This window comes from Salmo salar, chromosome ssa15 (assembly GCF_905237065.1).
Source record: "Salmo salar chromosome ssa15, Ssal_v3.1, whole genome shotgun sequence".
Lineage (NCBI taxonomy): Eukaryota > Metazoa > Chordata > Actinopteri > Salmoniformes > Salmonidae > Salmo > Salmo salar.
Window position 1 is genome coordinate 109,787,175 of NC_059456.1, and position 21,321 is coordinate 109,808,495.

Here is a 21,321-nt window from a genome sequence, read left to right on the forward strand (position 1 = left end):
ATGCTGGTGTTTCTACTAGCTCCAACAGTCAGTAATATATAATGCTGGTGTTTCTACAGTAGCTCCAACAGTCAGTAATATATAATGCTGGTGTTTCTACGTAGCTCCAACAGTCAGTAATATATAATGCTGGTGTTTCTACAGCTCCAACAGTCAGTAATATATAATGCTGGTGTTTCTACATAGCTCCAACAGTCAGTAATATATAATGCTGGTGTTTCTAGCTCCAACAGTCAGTAATATATAATGCTGGTGTTTCTACAGTAGCTCCAACAGTCAGTAATATATAATGCTGGTGTTTCTACAGTAGCTCCAACAGTCAGTAATATATAATGCTGGTGTTTCTACAGTAGCTCCAACAGTCAGTAATATATAATGCTGGTGTTTCTACAGTAGCTCCAACAGTCAGTAATATATAATGCTGGTGTTTCTACAGTAGCTCCAACAGTCAGTAATATATAATGCTGGTGTTTCTACAGTAGCTCCAACAGTCAGTAATATATAATGCTGGTGTTTCTACAGTAGCTCCAACAGTCAGTAATATATAATGCTGGTGTTTCTACATAGCTCCAACAGTCAGTAATATATAATGCTGGTGTTTCTACAGTAGCTCCAACAGTCAGTAATATATAATGCTGGTGTTTCTACGCTCCAACAGTCAGTAATATATAATGCTGGTGTTTCTACGTGCTCCAACAGTCAGTAATATATAATGCTGGTGTTTCTACATAGCTCCAACAGTCAGTAATATATAATGCTGGTGTTTCTACAGTAGCTCCAACAGTCAGTAATATATAATGCTGGTGTTTCTACAGTAGCTCCAACAGTCAGTAATATATAATGCTGGTGTTTCTACAGTAGCTCCAACAGTCAGTAATATATAATGCTGGTGTTTCTAAGCTCCAACAGTCAGTAATATATAATGCTGGTGTTTCTACAAGCTCCAACAGTCAGTAATATATAATGCTGGTGTTTCTACAGTAGCTCCAACAGTCAGTAATATATAATGCTGGTGTTTCTACGGCTCCAACAGTCAGTAATATATAATGCTGGTGTTTCTACAGTAGCTCCAACAGTCAGTAATATATAATGCTGGTGTTTCTACAGGCTCCAACAGTCAGTAATATATAATGCTGGTGTTTCTACATAGCTCCAACAGTCAGTAATATATAATGCTGGTGTTTCTACAGTGCTCCAACAGTCAGTAATATATAATGCTGGTGTTTCTACAGTAGCTCCAACAGTCAGTAATATATAATGCTGGTGTTTCTACTAGCTCCAACAGTCAGTAATATATAATGCTGGTGTTTCTACAGTAGCTCCAACAGTCAGTAATATATAATGCTGGTGTTTCTACAGTAGCTCCAACAGTCAGTAATATATAATGCTGGTGTTTCTACATAGCTCCAACAGTCAGTAATATATAATGCTGGTGTTTCTACAGTAGCTCCAACAGTCAGTAATATATAATGCTGGTGTTTCTACATAGCTCCAACAGTCAGTAATATATAATGCTGGTGTTTCTACAGTAGCTCCAACAGTCAGTAATATATAATGCTGGTGTTTCTACATAGCTCCAACAGTCAGTAATATATAATGCTGGTGTTTCTACAGTAGCTCCAACAGTCAGTAATATATAATGCTGGTGTTTCTACAGGCTCCAACAGTCAGTAATATATAATGCTGGTGTTTCTACAGCTCCAACAGTCAGTAATATATAATGCTGGTGTTTCTACAGCTCCAACAGTCAGTAATATATAATGCTGGTGTTTCTACATAGCTCCAACAGTCAGTAATATATAATGCTGGTGTTTCTACAAGCTCCAACAGTCAGTAATATATAATGCTGGTGTTTCTACGCTCCAACAGTCAGTAATATATAATGCTGGTGTTTCTACGTACTCCAACAGTCAGTAATATATAATGCTGGTGTTTCTACAGTAGCTCCAACAGTCAGTAATATATAATGCTGGTGTTTCTACAGCTCCAACAGTCAGTAATATATAATGCTGGTGTTTCTACAGCTCCAACAGTCAGTAATATATAATGCTGGTGTTTCTACAGTAGCTCCAACAGTCAGTAATATATAATGCTGGTGTTTCTACATAGCTCCAACAGTCAGTAATATATAATGCTGGTGTTTCTACAGTAGCTCCAACAGTCAGTAATATATAATGCTGGTGTTTCTACGTAGCTCCAACAGTCAGTAATATATAATGCTGGTGTTTCTAGTGCTCCAACAGTCAGTAATATATAATGCTGGTGTTTCTACGTAGCTCCAACAGTCAGTAATATATAATGCTGGTGTTTCTACATAGCTCCAACAGTCAGTAATATATAATGCTGGTGTTTCTACGTAGCTCCAACAGTCAGTAATATATAATGCTGGTGTTTCTACAGTAGCTCCAACAGTCAGTAATATATAATGCTGGTGTTTCTACAGGCTCCAACAGTCAGTAATATATAATGCTGGTGTTTCTACAGTGCTCCAACAGTCAGTAATATATAATGCTGGTGTTTCTACAGTAGCTCCAACAGTCAGTAATATATAATGCTGGTGTTTCTACAGGCTCCAACAGTCAGTAATATATAATGCTGGTGTTTCTACAGTAGCTCCAACAGTCAGTAATATATAATGCTGGTGTTTCTACAAGCTCCAACAGTCAGTAATATATAATGCTGGTGTTTCTACTAGCTCCAACAGTCAGTAATATATAATGCTGGTGTTTCTACGCTCCAACAGTCAGTAATATATAATGCTGGTGTTTCTACAGTAGCTCCAACAGTCAGTAATATATAATGCTGGTGTTTCTACTAGCTCCAACAGTCAGTAATATATAATGCTGGTGTTTCTACTGCTCCAACAGTCAGTAATATATAATGCTGGTGTTTCTACGTAGCTCCAACAGTCAGTAATATATAATGCTGGTGTTTCTACAGTAGCTCCAACAGTCAGTAATATATAATGCTGGTGTTTCTACAGTAGCTCCAACAGTCAGTAATATATAATGCTGGTGTTTCTACAGTAGCTCCAACAGTCAGTAATATATAATGCTGGTGTTTCTACGTGCTCCAACAGTCAGTAATATATAATGCTGGTGTTTCTATAGCTCCAACAGTCAGTAATATATAATGCTGGTGTTTCTACAGTAGCTCCAACAGTCAGTAATATATAATGCTGGTGTTTCTACAGAGCTCCAACAGTCAGTAATATATAATGCTGGTGTTTCTACAGTAGCTCCAACAGTCAGTAATATATAATGCTGGTGTTTCTACAGTAGCTCCAACAGTCAGTAATATATAATGCTGGTGTTTCTAATAGCTCCAACAGTCAGTAATATATAATGCTGGTGTTTCTACAGTAGCTCCAACAGTCAGTAATATATAATGCTGGTGTTTCTACAGGCTCCAACAGTCAGTAATATATAATGCTGGTGTTTCTACAGTAGCTCCAACAGTCAGTAATATATAATGCTGGTGTTTCTACAGTAGCTCCAACAGTCAGTAATATATAATGCTGGTGTTTCTACAGTAGCTCCAACAGTCAGTAATATATAATGCTGGTGTTTCTACAGTAGCTCCAACAGTCAGTAATATATAATGCTGGTGTTTCTAGTAGCTCCAACAGTCAGTAATATATAATGCTGGTGTTTCTACAGTAGCTCCAACAGTCAGTAATATATAATGCTGGTGTTTCTACAGGCTCCAACAGTCAGTAATATATAATGCTGGTGTTTCTAGTAGCTCCAACAGTCAGTAATATATAATGCTGGTGTTTCTACAGTAGCTCCAACAGTCAGTAATATATAATGCTGGTGTTTCTACTGCTCCAACAGTCAGTAATATATAATGCTGGTGTTTCTACAGTAGCTCCAACAGTCAGTAATATATAATGCTGGTGTTTCTACAGTAGCTCCAACAGTCAGTAATATATAATGCTGGTGTTTCTACGTAGCTCCAACAGTCAGTAATATATAATGCTGGTGTTTCTACGTGCTCCAACAGTCAGTAATATATAATGCTGGTGTTTCTACTAGCTCCAACAGTCAGTAATATATAATGCTGGTGTTTCTACTAGCTCCAACAGTCAGTAATATATAATGCTGGTGTTTCTACAGTAGCTCCAACAGTCAGTAATATATAATGCTGGTGTTTCTACAGTAGCTCCAACAGTCAGTAATATATAATGCTGGTGTTTCTACAGGCTCCAACAGTCAGTAATATATAATGCTGGTGTTTCTAATAGCTCCAACAGTCAGTAATATATAATGCTGGTGTTTCTACAGTAGCTCCAACAGTCAGTAATATATAATGCTGGTGTTTCTACTAGCTCCAACAGTCAGTAATATATAATGCTGGTGTTTCTACATAGCTCCAACAGTCAGTAATATATAATGCTGGTGTTTCTACAGGCTCCAACAGTCAGTAATATATAATGCTGGTGTTTCTATAGCTCCAACAGTCAGTAATATATAATGCTGGTGTTTCTACAGTAGCTCCAACAGTCAGTAATATATAATGCTGGTGTTTCTACAGTAGCTCCAACAGTCAGTAATATATAATGCTGGTGTTTCTACTAGCTCCAACAGTCAGTAATATATAATGCTGGTGTTTCTACAGTAGCTCCAACAGTCAGTAATATATAATGCTGGTGTTTCTACAGTAGCTCCAACAGTCAGTAATATATAATGCTGGTGTTTCTACAGAGCTCCAACAGTCAGTAATATATAATGCTGGTGTTTCTACAGTAGCTCCAACAGTCAGTAATATATAATGCTGGTGTTTCTACAGCTCCAACAGTCAGTAATATATAATGCTGGTGTTTCTACAGTAGCTCCAACAGTCAGTAATATATAATGCTGGTGTTTCTACAGTAGCTCCAACAGTCAGTAATATATAATGCTGGTGTTTCTAGCTCCAACAGTCAGTAATATATAATGCTGGTGTTTCTACAGCTCCAACAGTCAGTAATATATAATGCTGGTGTTTCTACAGCTCCAACAGTCAGTAATATATAATGCTGGTGTTTCTAGCTCCAACAGTCAGTAATATATAATGCTGGTGTTTCTACAGTAGCTCCAACAGTCAGTAATATATAATGCTGGTGTTTCTACAGGCTCCAACAGTCAGTAATATATAATGCTGGTGTTTCTACAGTAGCTCCAACAGTCAGTAATATATAATGCTGGTGTTTCTACGTAGCTCCAACAGTCAGTAATATATAATGCTGGTGTTTCTACATAGCTCCAACAGTCAGTAATATATAATGCTGGTGTTTCTACTAGCTCCAACAGTCAGTAATATATAATGCTGGTGTTTCTAGCTCCAACAGTCAGTAATATATAATGCTGGTGTTTCTACATAGCTCCAACAGTCAGTAATATATAATGCTGGTGTTTCTACTAGCTCCAACAGTCAGTAATATATAATGCTGGTGTTTCTAGTAGCTCCAACAGTCAGTAATATATAATGCTGGTGTTTCTACAGTAGCTCCAACAGTCAGTAATATATAATGCTGGTGTTTCTATGCTCCAACAGTCAGTAATATATAATGCTGGTGTTTCTACAGTAGCTCCAACAGTCAGTAATATATAATGCTGGTGTTTCTACAAGCTCCAACAGTCAGTAATATATAATGCTGGTGTTTCTACGTAGCTCCAACAGTCAGTAATATATAATGCTGGTGTTTCTACAGTAGCTCCAACAGTCAGTAATATATAATGCTGGTGTTTCTAGTAGCTCCAACAGTCAGTAATATATAATGCTGGTGTTTCTACATAGCTCCAACAGTCAGTAATATATAATGCTGGTGTTTCTACAGTAGCTCCAACAGTCAGTAATATATAATGCTGGTGTTTCTACAGTAGCTCCAACAGTCAGTAATATATAATGCTGGTGTTTCTACAGTAGCTCCAACAGTCAGTAATATATAATGCTGGTGTTTCTACAGTGCTCCAACAGTCAGTAATATATAATGCTGGTGTTTCTACAGTAGCTCCAACAGTCAGTAATATATAATGCTGGTGTTTCTACGCTCCAACAGTCAGTAATATATAATGCTGGTGTTTCTACAGCTCCAACAGTCAGTAATATATAATGCTGGTGTTTCTACATAGCTCCAACAGTCAGTAATATATAATGCTGGTGTTTCTACATAGCTCCAACAGTCAGTAATATATAATGCTGGTGTTTCTACAGTAGCTCCAACAGTCAGTAATATATAATGCTGGTGTTTCTACATAGCTCCAACAGTCAGTAATATATAATGCTGGTGTTTCTAATAGCTCCAACAGTCAGTAATATATAATGCTGGTGTTTCTACAGTAGCTCCAACAGTCAGTAATATATAATGCTGGTGTTTCTACAAGCTCCAACAGTCAGTAATATATAATGCTGGTGTTTCTACAGTAGCTCCAACAGTCAGTAATATATAATGCTGGTGTTTCTACGTAGCTCCAACAGTCAGTAATATATAATGCTGGTGTTTCTACGTAGCTCCAACAGTCAGTAATATATAATGCTGGTGTTTCTACAGTAGCTCCAACAGTCAGTAATATATAATGCTGGTGTTTCTACAGTAGCTCCAACAGTCAGTAATATATAATGCTGGTGTTTCTAAGTGCTCCAACAGTCAGTAATATATAATGCTGGTGTTTCTACAGTAGCTCCAACAGTCAGTAATATATAATGCTGGTGTTTCTACGTGCTCCAACAGTCAGTAATATATAATGCTGGTGTTTCTACAGTAGCTCCAACAGTCAGTAATATATAATGCTGGTGTTTCTACGTAGCTCCAACAGTCAGTAATATATAATGCTGGTGTTTCTACTAGCTCCAACAGTCAGTAATATATAATGCTGGTGTTTCTACAGTAGCTCCAACAGTCAGTAATATATAATGCTGGTGTTTCTACAGTAGCTCCAACAGTCAGTAATATATAATGCTGGTGTTTCTACAGTAGCTCCAACAGTCAGTAATATATAATGCTGGTGTTTCTACGGCTCCAACAGTCAGTAATATATAATGCTGGTGTTTCTATGCTCCAACAGTCAGTAATATATAATGCTGGTGTTTCTACTAGCTCCAACAGTCAGTAATATATAATGCTGGTGTTTCTACTAGCTCCAACAGTCAGTAATATATAATGCTGGTGTTTCTACTAGCTCCAACAGTCAGTAATATATAATGCTGGTGTTTCTAAAGCTCCAACAGTCAGTAATATATAATGCTGGTGTTTCTACGTAGCTCCAACAGTCAGTAATATATAATGCTGGTGTTTCTACAGTAGCTCCAACAGTCAGTAATATATAATGCTGGTGTTTCTACAGTAGCTCCAACAGTCAGTAATATATAATGCTGGTGTTTCTACATGCTCCAACAGTCAGTAATATATAATGCTGGTGTTTCTAGCTCCAACAGTCAGTAATATATAATGCTGGTGTTTCTACAGTAGCTCCAACAGTCAGTAATATATAATGCTGGTGTTTCTAAGCTCCAACAGTCAGTAATATATAATGCTGGTGTTTCTACAGTAGCTCCAACAGTCAGTAATATATAATGCTGGTGTTTCTATGCTCCAACAGTCAGTAATATATAATGCTGGTGTTTCTACAGCTCCAACAGTCAGTAATATATAATGCTGGTGTTTCTAGCTCCAACAGTCAGTAATATATAATGCTGGTGTTTCTAGTAGCTCCAACAGTCAGTAATATATAATGCTGGTGTTTCTATAGCTCCAACAGTCAGTAATATATAATGCTGGTGTTTCTACGTGCTCCAACAGTCAGTAATATATAATGCTGGTGTTTCTACAGTGCTCCAACAGTCAGTAATATATAATGCTGGTGTTTCTACAGTAGCTCCAACAGTCAGTAATATATAATGCTGGTGTTTCTACATAGCTCCAACAGTCAGTAATATATAATGCTGGTGTTTCTACATAGCTCCAACAGTCAGTAATATATAATGCTGGTGTTTCTACAGTAGCTCCAACAGTCAGTAATATATAATGCTGGTGTTTCTACATAGCTCCAACAGTCAGTAATATATAATGCTGGTGTTTCTATAGCTCCAACAGTCAGTAATATATAATGCTGGTGTTTCTACGCTCCAACAGTCAGTAATATATAATGCTGGTGTTTCTATAGCTCCAACAGTCAGTAATATATAATGCTGGTGTTTCTAGTAGCTCCAACAGTCAGTAATATATAATGCTGGTGTTTCTACATAGCTCCAACAGTCAGTAATATATAATGCTGGTGTTTCTACGCTCCAACAGTCAGTAATATATAATGCTGGTGTTTCTACAGTAGCTCCAACAGTCAGTAATATATAATGCTGGTGTTTCTACGTAGCTCCAACAGTCAGTAATATATAATGCTGGTGTTTCTACAGTAGCTCCAACAGTCAGTAATATATAATGCTGGTGTTTCTACGAGCTCCAACAGTCAGTAATATATAATGCTGGTGTTTCTACGTAGCTCCAACAGTCAGTAATATATAATGCTGGTGTTTCTAGCTCCAACAGTCAGTAATATATAATGCTGGTGTTTCTACATAGCTCCAACAGTCAGTAATATATAATGCTGGTGTTTCTCGTAGCTCCAACAGTCAGTAATATATAATGCTGGTGTTTCTACAGTAGCTCCAACAGTCAGTAATATATAATGCTGGTGTTTCTACATAGCTCCAACAGTCAGTAATATATAATGCTGGTGTTTCTACAGTAGCTCCAACAGTCAGTAATATATAATGCTGGTGTTTCTACAGTAGCTCCAACAGTCAGTAATATATAATGCTGGTGTTTCTAAGTAGCTCCAACAGTCAGTAATATATAATGCTGGTGTTTCTACAGTAGCTCCAACAGTCAGTAATATATAATGCTGGTGTTTCTACAGTAGCTCCAACAGTCAGTAATATATAATGCTGGTGTTTCTAGTAGCTCCAACAGTCAGTAATATATAATGCTGGTGTTTCTAAGCTCCAACAGTCAGTAATATATAATGCTGGTGTTTCTACAGTAGCTCCAACAGTCAGTAATATATAATGCTGGTGTTTCTACAGTAGCTCCAACAGTCAGTAATATATAATGCTGGTGTTTCTACTAGCTCCAACAGTCAGTAATATATAATGCTGGTGTTTCTACTAGCTCCAACAGTCAGTAATATATAATGCTGGTGTTTCTACAGTAGCTCCAACAGTCAGTAATATATAATGCTGGTGTTTCTACTAGCTCCAACAGTCAGTAATATATAATGCTGGTGTTTCTACATAGCTCCAACAGTCAGTAATATATAATGCTGGTGTTTCTAAAGCTCCAACAGTCAGTAATATATAATGCTGGTGTTTCTACAGTAGCTCCAACAGTCAGTAATATATAATGCTGGTGTTTCTAAAGCTCCAACAGTCAGTAATATATAATGCTGGTGTTTCTACAGTAGCTCCAACAGTCAGTAATATATAATGCTGGTGTTTCTACAGAGCTCCAACAGTCAGTAATATATAATGCTGGTGTTTCTACAGTAGCTCCAACAGTCAGTAATATATAATGCTGGTGTTTCTACAGTAGCTCCAACAGTCAGTAATATATAATGCTGGTGTTTCTACATGCTCCAACAGTCAGTAATATATAATGCTGGTGTTTCTACGAGCTCCAACAGTCAGTAATATATAATGCTGGTGTTTCTACTAGCTCCAACAGTCAGTAATATATAATGCTGGTGTTTCTACAGTAGCTCCAACAGTCAGTAATATATAATGCTGGTGTTTCTACAGTAGCTCCAACAGTCAGTAATATATAATGCTGGTGTTTCTACAGTAGCTCCAACAGTCAGTAATATATAATGCTGGTGTTTCTACAGTAGCTCCAACAGTCAGTAATATATAATGCTGGTGTTTCTACGTAGCTCCAACAGTCAGTAATATATAATGCTGGTGTTTCTACGTAGCTCCAACAGTCAGTAATATATAATGCTGGTGTTTCTACGCTCCAACAGTCAGTAATATATAATGCTGGTGTTTCTAGTAGCTCCAACAGTCAGTAATATATAATGCTGGTGTTTCTACAGTAGCTCCAACAGTCAGTAATATATAATGCTGGTGTTTCTATGCTCCAACAGTCAGTAATATATAATGCTGGTGTTTCTACGAGCTCCAACAGTCAGTAATATATAATGCTGGTGTTTCTACGTGCTCCAACAGTCAGTAATATATAATGCTGGTGTTTCTACAGCTCCAACAGTCAGTAATATATAATGCTGGTGTTTCTACTGCTCCAACAGTCAGTAATATATAATGCTGGTGTTTCTACAGTAGCTCCAACAGTCAGTAATATATAATGCTGGTGTTTCTACTAGCTCCAACAGTCAGTAATATATAATGCTGGTGTTTCTACTGCTCCAACAGTCAGTAATATATAATGCTGGTGTTTCTACAGTAGCTCCAACAGTCAGTAATATATAATGCTGGTGTTTCTAAGCTCCAACAGTCAGTAATATATAATGCTGGTGTTTCTACAGTAGCTCCAACAGTCAGTAATATATAATGCTGGTGTTTCTACAGTAGCTCCAACAGTCAGTAATATATAATGCTGGTGTTTCTAGCTCCAACAGTCAGTAATATATAATGCTGGTGTTTCTAGCTCCAACAGTCAGTAATATATAATGCTGGTGTTTCTACGTGCTCCAACAGTCAGTAATATATAATGCTGGTGTTTCTACAGTAGCTCCAACAGTCAGTAATATATAATGCTGGTGTTTCTACAGTAGCTCCAACAGTCAGTAATATATAATGCTGGTGTTTCTACAGAGCTCCAACAGTCAGTAATATATAATGCTGGTGTTTCTACAGTAGCTCCAACAGTCAGTAATATATAATGCTGGTGTTTCTAATGCTCCAACAGTCAGTAATATATAATGCTGGTGTTTCTACAAGCTCCAACAGTCAGTAATATATAATGCTGGTGTTTCTAGCTCCAACAGTCAGTAATATATAATGCTGGTGTTTCTACAGCTCCAACAGTCAGTAATATATAATGCTGGTGTTTCTACTAGCTCCAACAGTCAGTAATATATAATGCTGGTGTTTCTCAAGCTCCAACAGTCAGTAATATATAATGCTGGTGTTTCTAAGTGCTCCAACAGTCAGTAATATATAATGCTGGTGTTTCTACGTAGCTCCAACAGTCAGTAATATATAATGCTGGTGTTTCTATGCTCCAACAGTCAGTAATATATAATGCTGGTGTTTCTACAGTAGCTCCAACAGTCAGTAATATATAATGCTGGTGTTTCTACAGGCTCCAACAGTCAGTAATATATAATGCTGGTGTTTCTACAGTAGCTCCAACAGTCAGTAATATATAATGCTGGTGTTTCTACAGAGCTCCAACAGTCAGTAATATATAATGCTGGTGTTTCTATGCTCCAACAGTCAGTAATATATAATGCTGGTGTTTCTACAGCTCCAACAGTCAGTAATATATAATGCTGGTGTTTCTACAGTAGCTCCAACAGTCAGTAATATATAATGCTGGTGTTTCTACAGTAGCTCCAACAGTCAGTAATATATAATGCTGGTGTTTCTACGTAGCTCCAACAGTCAGTAATATATAATGCTGGTGTTTCTATGCTCCAACAGTCAGTAATATATAATGCTGGTGTTTCTACAAGCTCCAACAGTCAGTAATATATAATGCTGGTGTTTCTACTAGCTCCAACAGTCAGTAATATATAATGCTGGTGTTTCTAGGCTCCAACAGTCAGTAATATATAATGCTGGTGTTTCTACAGTAGCTCCAACAGTCAGTAATATATAATGCTGGTGTTTCTACAGTAGCTCCAACAGTCAGTAATATATAATGCTGGTGTTTCTACAGTGCTCCAACAGTCAGTAATATATAATGCTGGTGTTTCTACAGTAGCTCCAACAGTCAGTAATATATAATGCTGGTGTTTCTACGCTCCAACAGTCAGTAATATATAATGCTGGTGTTTCTACAGTAGCTCCAACAGTCAGTAATATATAATGCTGGTGTTTCTACGTACTCCAACAGTCAGTAATATATAATGCTGGTGTTTCTACAGAGCTCCAACAGTCAGTAATATATAATGCTGGTGTTTCTACATAGCTCCAACAGTCAGTAATATATAATGCTGGTGTTTCTAGCTCCAACAGTCAGTAATATATAATGCTGGTGTTTCTACAGTAGCTCCAACAGTCAGTAATATATAATGCTGGTGTTTCTAGCTCCAACAGTCAGTAATATATAATGCTGGTGTTTCTACAGTAGCTCCAACAGTCAGTAATATATAATGCTGGTGTTTCTACATAGCTCCAACAGTCAGTAATATATAATGCTGGTGTTTCTACAGTAGCTCCAACAGTCAGTAATATATAATGCTGGTGTTTCTACAGTAGCTCCAACAGTCAGTAATATATAATGCTGGTGTTTCTAAAGCTCCAACAGTCAGTAATATATAATGCTGGTGTTTCTACAGTAGCTCCAACAGTCAGTAATATATAATGCTGGTGTTTCTAGCTCCAACAGTCAGTAATATATAATGCTGGTGTTTCTACAGTAGCTCCAACAGTCAGTAATATATAATGCTGGTGTTTCTAGCTCCAACAGTCAGTAATATATAATGCTGGTGTTTGCTCCAACAGTCAGTAATATATAATGCTGGTGTTTCTACAGTAGCTCCAACAGTCAGTAATATATAATGCTGGTGTTTCTACAGTAGCTCCAACAGTCAGTAATATATAATGCTGGTGTTTCTACAGTAGCTCCAACAGTCAGTAATATATAATGCTGGTGTTTCTACAGTAGCTCCAACAGTCAGTAATATATAATGCTGGTGTTTCTAGCTCCAACAGTCAGTAATATATAATGCTGGTGTTTCTACAGTAGCTCCAACAGTCAGTAATATATAATGCTGGTGTTTCTACTAGCTCCAACAGTCAGTAATATATAATGCTGGTGTTTCTAATGCTCCAACAGTCAGTAATATATAATGCTGGTGTTTCTACAGTAGCTCCAACAGTCAGTAATATATAATGCTGGTGTTTCTACTGCTCCAACAGTCAGTAATATATAATGCTGGTGTTTCTACTAGCTCCAACAGTCAGTAATATATAATGCTGGTGTTTCTACAGTAGCTCCAACAGTCAGTAATATATAATGCTGGTGTTTCTACAGTAGCTCCAACAGTCAGTAATATATAATGCTGGTGTTTCTACAGTAGCTCCAACAGTCAGTAATATATAATGCTGGTGTTTCTACAGTAGCTCCAACAGTCAGTAATATATAATGCTGGTGTTTCTAGCTCCAACAGTCAGTAATATATAATGCTGGTGTTTCTACAGGCTCCAACAGTCAGTAATATATAATGCTGGTGTTTCTACAGTAGCTCCAACAGTCAGTAATATATAATGCTGGTGTTTCTACAGTAGCTCCAACAGTCAGTAATATATAATGCTGGTGTTTCTACAGCTCCAACAGTCAGTAATATATAATGCTGGTGTTTCTACAGTAGCTCCAACAGTCAGTAATATATAATGCTGGTGTTTCTAGCTCCAAAAGTCAGTAATATATAATGCTGGTGTTTCTACAGTAGCTCCAACAGTCAGTAATATATAATGCTGGTGTTTCTAGCTCCAACAGTCAGTAATATATAATGCTGGTGTTTCTACAGTAGCTCCAACAGTCAGTAATATATAATGCTGGTGTTTCTAGCTCCAACAGTCAGTAATATATAATGCTGGTGTTTCTAGCTCCAACAGTCAGTAATATATCATGCTGGTGTTTCTAGCTCCAACAGTCAGTAATATATAATGCTGGTGTTTCTAGCTCCAACAGTCAGTAATATATAATGCTGGTGTTTCTAGCTCCAACAGTCAGTAATATATAATGCTGGTGTTTCTACAGTAGCTCCAACAGTCAGTAATATATAATGCTGGTGTTTCTACAGTAGCTCCAACAGTCAGTAATATATAATGCTGGTGTTTCTACAGTAGCTCCAACAGTCAGTAATATATAATGCTGGTGTTTCTACAGTAGCTCCAACAGTCAGTAATATATAATGCTGGTGTTTCTAGCTCCAACAGTCAGTAATATATAATGCTGGTGTTTCTACAGTAGCTCCAACAGTCAGTAATATATAATGCTGGTGTTTCTAGCTCCAACAGTCAGTAATATATAATGCTGGTGTTTCTACAGTAGCTCCAACAGTCAGTAATATATAATGCTGGTGTTTCTAGCTCCAACAGTCAGTAATATATAATGCTGGTGTTTCTAGCTCCAACAGTCAGTAATATATAATGCTGGTGTTTCTACAGTAGCTCCAACAGTCAGTAATATATAATGCTGGTGTTTCTACAGTAGCTCCAACAGTCAGTAATATATAATGCTGGTGTTTCTACAGTAGCTCCAACAGTCAGTAATATATAATGCTGGTGTTTCTACAGTAGCTCCAACAGTCAGTAATATATAATGCTGGTGTTTCTACTGTAGCTCCAACAGTCAGTAATATATAATGCTGGTGTTTCTACACTAGCTCCAACAGTCAGTAATATATAATGCTGGTGTTTCTAGCTCCAACAGTCAGTAATATATAATGCTGGTGTTTCTAGCTCCAACAGTCAGTAATATATAATGCTGGTGTTTCTACAGTAGCTTCAACAGTCAGTAATATATAATGCTGGTGTTTCTAGCTCCAACAGTCAGTAATATATAATGCTGGTGTTTCTACAGTAGCTCCAACAGTCAGTAATATATAATGCTGGTGTTTCTAGCTCCAACAGTCAGTAATATATAATGCTGGTGTTTCTACAGTAGCTCCAACAGTCAGTAATATATAATGCTGGTGTTTCTACAGTAGCTCCAACAGTCAGTAATATATAATGCTGGTGTTTCTAGCTCCAACAGTCAGTAATATATAATGCTGGTGTTTCTACAGTAGCTCCAACAGTCAGTAATATATAATGCTGGTGTTTCTAGCTCCAACAGTCAGTAATATATAATGCTGGTGTTTCTACAGTAGCTCCAACAGTCAGTAATATATAATGCTGGTGTTTCTAGCTCCAACAGTCAGTAATATATAATGCTGGTGTTTCTACAGTAGCTCCAACAGTCAGTAATATATAATGCTGGTGTTTCTACAGTAGCTCCAACGGTCAGTAATATATAATGCTGGTGTTTCTAGCTCCAACAGTCAGTAATATATAATGCTGGTGTTTCTACAGCAGCTCCAACAGTCAGTAATATATAATGCTGGTGTTTCTAGCTCCAACAGTCAGTAATATATAATGCTGGTGTTTCTAGCTCCAACAGTCAGTAATATATAATGCTGGTGTTTCTACAGTAGCTCCAACAGTCAGTAATATATAATGCTGGTGTTTCTACAGTAGCTCCAACAGTCAGTAATATATAATGCTGGTGTTTCTAGCTCCAACAGTCAGTAAAATATAATGCTGGTTTTTCTACAGTAGCTCCAACAGTCAGTAATATATAATAATATCTGACATCACTCTTATATTCTCATTCTGATATGACATCATTCTGATATGACATCACTCTGATATTCTCATTCTGATATGACATCACTCTGATATGACATCACTCTGATATTCTCACTATGATATGACATCATTCTGATATGACATCATTCTGATATGACATCATTCTGATATGACATCACTCTGATATTCTCATTCTGATATGACATCACTCTGATATGACATCACTCTGATATGACATCACTCTGATATTCTCACTATGATATGACATCATTCTGATATGACATCACTCTGAAATGACATCACTCTGATATTCTCATTCTGATATGACATCACTCTGATATTACCTATATGACATCACTCTGATATTCTCATTCTGAACTCTGATACTCTATTTGTAGGTTGCATTCTGTGCTCAGTCATTAACTTGGTGAGAGAAGGTAGTGATCCACTCTGGGCCTCTCCTTTATATAACCCCCCAAACATGTTTTTTATGGATCTTCACGATTCATGTGGATGACCTATTTTGAGATCAAAACGGCAAATATTGCTGAAAAGTGACGACTTTGCGTCCTTGACCTTTAGTACTGACACACAGGAAGACACACAGACACACCCAGGTAACTGGGTTTCTATATAAATACATTTGATTTGATTTGACCTAGGTAACTGGGTTTCTATATAAATACATTTGATTTGATTTGACCTAGGTAACTGGGTTTCTATATAAATACATTTGATTTGATTTGACCTAGGTAACTGGGTTTCTATATAAATACATTTGATTTGATTTGACCTAGGTAACTGGGTTTCTATATAAATACATTTGATTTGATCTAGGTAACTGAGTTTCTATATAAATACATTTGATTTGATTTGACCTAGGTAACTGGGTTTCTATATAAATACATTTGATTTGATTTGACCTAGGTAACTGAGTTTCTATATAACTACATTTGATTTGATTTGACCTAGGTAACTGGGTTTCTATATAAATACATTTGATTTGATTTGACCTAGGTAACTCACCCCATTTCAACCGTATAAACTCCTCAGTCATGTTGACTTTCCCTGAGAGAGAAAAGAGAGTTTCAGTTTTAGTAGAGGACTTTCCCCCTATAACACACAGAGCGAGAGAGATCGTACCCTCAGGGAAGATGTGGACCCAGTCTCCTCCATTCAGCTTCTCCAGAACAAAGTCCATGCCTTTCTGATACACCCCATCACCTAGGAGACACAGGCACACCAATATATAAATGAGGAACACATGGAGAGACAACCACACCTCTGAGCAAAGAAAAACATTACAGCCTTGAGTCTTCTTGGGTATGACACTACAAGCTTGGCACACCTGTATTTGGGGAGTTCCTCCCATTCTTCTCTGCAGATCCTCTCAAGCTCTGTCAGGTTGGATGGGGAGCGTCGCTGCACAGCTATTTTTCAGGTCTCTCCAGAGATGTTCGATCGGGTTCAAGTCCGGGCTCTGGCTGGGACACTCAAGGACATTCAGAGACTTGTCCCGAAGCTCCTGAGTTGTCTTGGCTGTGTGCTTAGGGTCGTTGTCCTGTTGGAAGGTGAACCTTCGCCCCAGTCTGAGGTCCTGAGCGATATGGAGCAGGTTTTCATCAAGGATCTCTCTGTACTTTACTCCGTTCATCTTTGCCTTGATTCTGACCAGTCTTCCAGTCCCTGCCGCTGAAAAACATCCCCACAGCATGATGCTGCCACCACCATGCTTCACCGTAGGGATGGTGCCAAGTTTCCTCCAGACGTGACGCTTGGCATTCAGGCCAAATAGTTCAATCTTGGTTTCATCAGACCAGAGAATCTTGTTTGTCATGGTCTGAGTCCTTTAGGTGCCTTTTGGCAAACTCCAAGTGAGCTGTCATGTGCCTTTTACTGAGGAGTGGCTTCCGTCTGGCCACTCTACCATAAAGGCGTGATTGGTGGAGTGATGCAGAGATGGTTGACATCTGGAAGGTTCTCCCATCTCCACAGAGGAACTCTGGAGCTCTGTCAGAGTGACCATCGGGTTCTCGGTCATCTCCATGACCAAGGCCCTTCTTCGCCGATTGCTGAATTCCTTCGACCTCATGGCTTTGGTTTTTGCTCAGACATGCACTGTGGGACCTTATATAGACAGGTGTGTGCCTTTCCAAATCATGTCCAATCAATTGAATTTACCACAGGTGGACTCCAATCAAGTTGTAGAAACATCTCAAGGATGATCAATGGAAACAGGAAGCACCTGAGGTCAATTTCGAGTCTCATAGCAAAGGGTGTGAATACTTATGTAAATAAGGCATCTGCTATTAATATAAAGTTAATATAAAAACATATTTTAAAAAACACTGCTACTAGTCGGACTCTCAAATCTCACAGGCACAAACATGACTCGTCACGTTACCACGGTGACCTCCGGGCTTAAAGGGGCAGGTGAACATTTGTCTCATCTGTGATATTTTGGTTAAGACTCAGGTCACAAAAATTGAAATGAAAACAACATATCACATTACCTCTTACTAGTAATACATTTGTGACTGGTAAAAATTCTGAGCATGTCCTCCCAAATTAAGGTGCCACCAACCTCCTGTGCCACACAGTCCCTCCCCCTCTGCTTCCCATCCTCCCTCCCCCCCTGCTTCCCATCCTCCCTCCCCCCTCACCTCTGCAGACGGGAACACACTTCCCTCTGCTGAAGAATCTGGAGTGTAACTCTTTGGTGAAACAGATGTCCGACGCAGCCGGAGTCCTGTCAAATCAGAAACCCGACAGATCACATACTGTCCAATCAGAAACCCGACAGATCACATACTGTCCATTCAGACAAGACAGGAACACACACTGTCCAAACAGAAACCGGACTGACACACACAATTCATCCAACTGAAGTCAAAATAAACTAGAAAAGTAAATTTCATGAAGAGAATGTGGGGTGCATGCTAGCTGGTGAAGAATCAGTTGATAGGATATTATATCCTGAACAAGGGAAAGTTGGTTTGGTGTCTAGCAGAACAGTTCCAAGAGTTACTGTTGATGAGCTATTTTATGCAAATGTAAGAGGTGTTGACAAGCCGAATGTACTGAGCTGTCTGTTTGAACTACTGGCACACAGCTCAGACACCCATCCATACCCCACAAGACATGCCACCAGAGGTCTGTTTAAACTACTGGCACACAGCTCAGACACCCATCCATAACCCACAAGACATGCCACCAGAGGTCTGTTTAAACTACTGGCACACAGCTCAGACACCCATCCATACCCCACAAGACATGCCACCAGAGGTCTGTTTAAACTACTGGCACACAGCTCAGACACCCATACATACCCCACAAGACATGCCACCAGAGGTCTCTTCACAGTCCCCAAGTCCAGAACAGACTATGGGAGGAGCACAGTACTACATAGAACCATGACTACATGGAACTCTATTCCACATCAGGTAACTGATGCAGCAGGAGAATCAGATTTAAAAAACAGATAAAAATACACCTTATGGAACAGCGGGGACTGAAGCAACACAAACATAGGCACAGACACATGCATACACACACACACAGATACATGATAACATACACACACGATAACATACACACTATACACAAACGTACACATGGATTTTGCATTGGTAGTAGAGTAGGGGCCTGAGGGCACACAGAGTTTTGTGAATTCTGTAATAAATGTAGTGTAATGTTTTTAAAATTGTATAATGGCCTTCATTTTGCCAGATCCCAGGAAGAGTAGCTGCTGCCTTGGCAGGAACTAATGGGGATCCATAATAAACCCCAGGAAGAGTAGCTGCTGCCTTGGCAGGAACTAATGGGGATCCATAATAAACCCCAGGAAGAGTAGCTGCTGCCTTGGCAGGAACTAATGGGGATCCATAATAAACCCCAGGAAGAGTAGCTGCTGCCTTGGCAGGAACTAATGGGGATTCATAATAAACCCCAGGAAGAGTAGCTGCTGCCTTGGCAGGAACTAATGGGGATCCATAATAAACCCCAGGAAGAGTAGCTGCTGCCTTGGCAGGAACTAACGGGGATCCATAATAAACCCCAGGAAGAGTAGCTGCTGCCTTGGCAGGAACTAACGGGGATCCATAATAAACCCCAGGAAGAGTAGCTGCTGCCTTGACAGGAACTAATGGGGATCCATAATAAACCCCAGGAAGAGTAGCTGCTGCCTTGACAGGAACTAATGGGGATCCATAATAAACCCCAGGAAGAGTAGCTGCTGCCTTGGCAGGAACTAATGGGGATCCATAATAAACCCCAGGAAGAGTAGCTGCTGCCTTGGCAGGAACTAATGGGGATCCATAATAAACCCCAGGAAGAGTAGCTGCTGCCTTGGCAGGAAGTAATGGGGATCCATAATAAACCCCAGGAAGAGTAGCTGCTGCCTTGGCAGGAACTAATAGGGATCCATAATAAACCCCAGGAAGAGTAGCTGCTGCCTTGGCAGGAACTAATGGGGATCCATAATAAACCCCAGGAAGAGTAGCTGCTGCCTTGGCAGGAACTAATGGGGATCCATAATAAACCCCAGGAAGAGTAGCTGCTGCCTTGGCAGGAACTAATGGGGATCCATAATAAACCCCAGGAAGAGTAGCCGCTGCCTTGGCAGGAACTAATGGGGATCCATAATAAACCCCAGGAAGAGTAGCTGCTGCCTTGGCAGGAACTAATGGGGATCCATAATAATCCCCAGGAAGAGTAGCTGCTGCCTTGGCAGGAACTAATGGGGATCCATAATAAACCCCAGGAAGAGTAGCTGCTGCTTTGGCAGGAACTAATGGGGATCCATAATAAACCCCAGGAAGAGTAGCTGCTGCCTTGACAGGAACTAATGGGGATCCATAATAAACCCCAGGAAGAGTAGCTGCTGCCTTGGCAGGAACTAATGGGGATCCATAATAAACCCCAGGAAGAGTAGCTGCTGCCTTGGCAGGAACTAATGGGGATCCATAATAAACCCCAGGAAGAGTAGCTGCTGCCTTGGCAGGAACTAATGAGGATCCATAATAAACCCCAGGAAGAGTAGCTGCTGCCTTGGCAGGAACTAATGGGGATCCATAATAAACCCCAGGAAGAGTAGCTGCTGCCTTGGCAGGAACTAATAGGGATCCATAATAAACCACAGGAAGAGTAGCTGCTGCCTTGGCAGGAACTAATGGGGATCCATAATAAACCCCAGGAAGAGTAGCTGCTGCCTTGGCAGGAACTAATGGGGATCCATAATAAACCCCAGGAAGAGTAGCTGCTGCCTTGGCAGGAACTAATGGGGATCCATAATAAACCCCAGGAAGAGTAGCTGCTGCCTTGGCAGGAAGTAATGGGGATCCATAATAAACCCCAGGAAGAGTAGCTGCTGCCTTGGCAGGAACTAATGGGGATCCATAATAAACCCCAGGAAGAGTAGCTGCTGCTTTGGCAGGAACTAATGGGGATCCATAATAAACCCCAGGAAGAGTAGCTGCTGCCTTGGCAGGAACTAATGGGGATCCATAATAAACCCCAGGAAGAGTAGCTGCTGCCTTGACAGGATCCATAGTAAATTAATAGCTTGAATGTTTTAAAGTTGGTCTTGTAGGTTAATTGGAGAAGAAGCAGGACCATTTTAAATAGCTACCGCTACGTTAACTCAAACCCATGTTAATTTCTGCACATTGTAATAGTTTATAGTTTAAAAAGTATAAATAGTCTTAAATCTGAATGTAAGAAATCTAAGTTGGGTCATCTCAATGTTGGTTTGAAGAAAAATACCAAACAGTGCAAAAGGAGATATCTGTCGAATTTTTGTTTTTT

General features: G+C 39.1%; 1 protein-coding gene across 1 annotated transcript in view; it reads right to left on the reverse strand.

The window, feature by feature from the left end:
* The window catches only part of tafazzin (tafazzin, phospholipid-lysophospholipid transacylase), a 91,467-nt gene that overhangs the window by 38,435 nt on the left and 31,711 nt on the right, over positions 1-21,321 (reverse strand). Inside the window, exons 5-7 of the mRNA XM_045696586.1 lie at positions 18,180-18,265; positions 16,660-16,740; positions 16,543-16,584 (exon numbers count right to left, since the gene is read on the reverse strand). Coding sequence (XP_045552542.1) covers positions 16,543-16,584; positions 16,660-16,740; positions 18,180-18,265 — 209 coding nt within the window. The remainder of the gene's footprint in view (positions 1-16,542; positions 16,585-16,659; positions 16,741-18,179; positions 18,266-21,321) is intronic.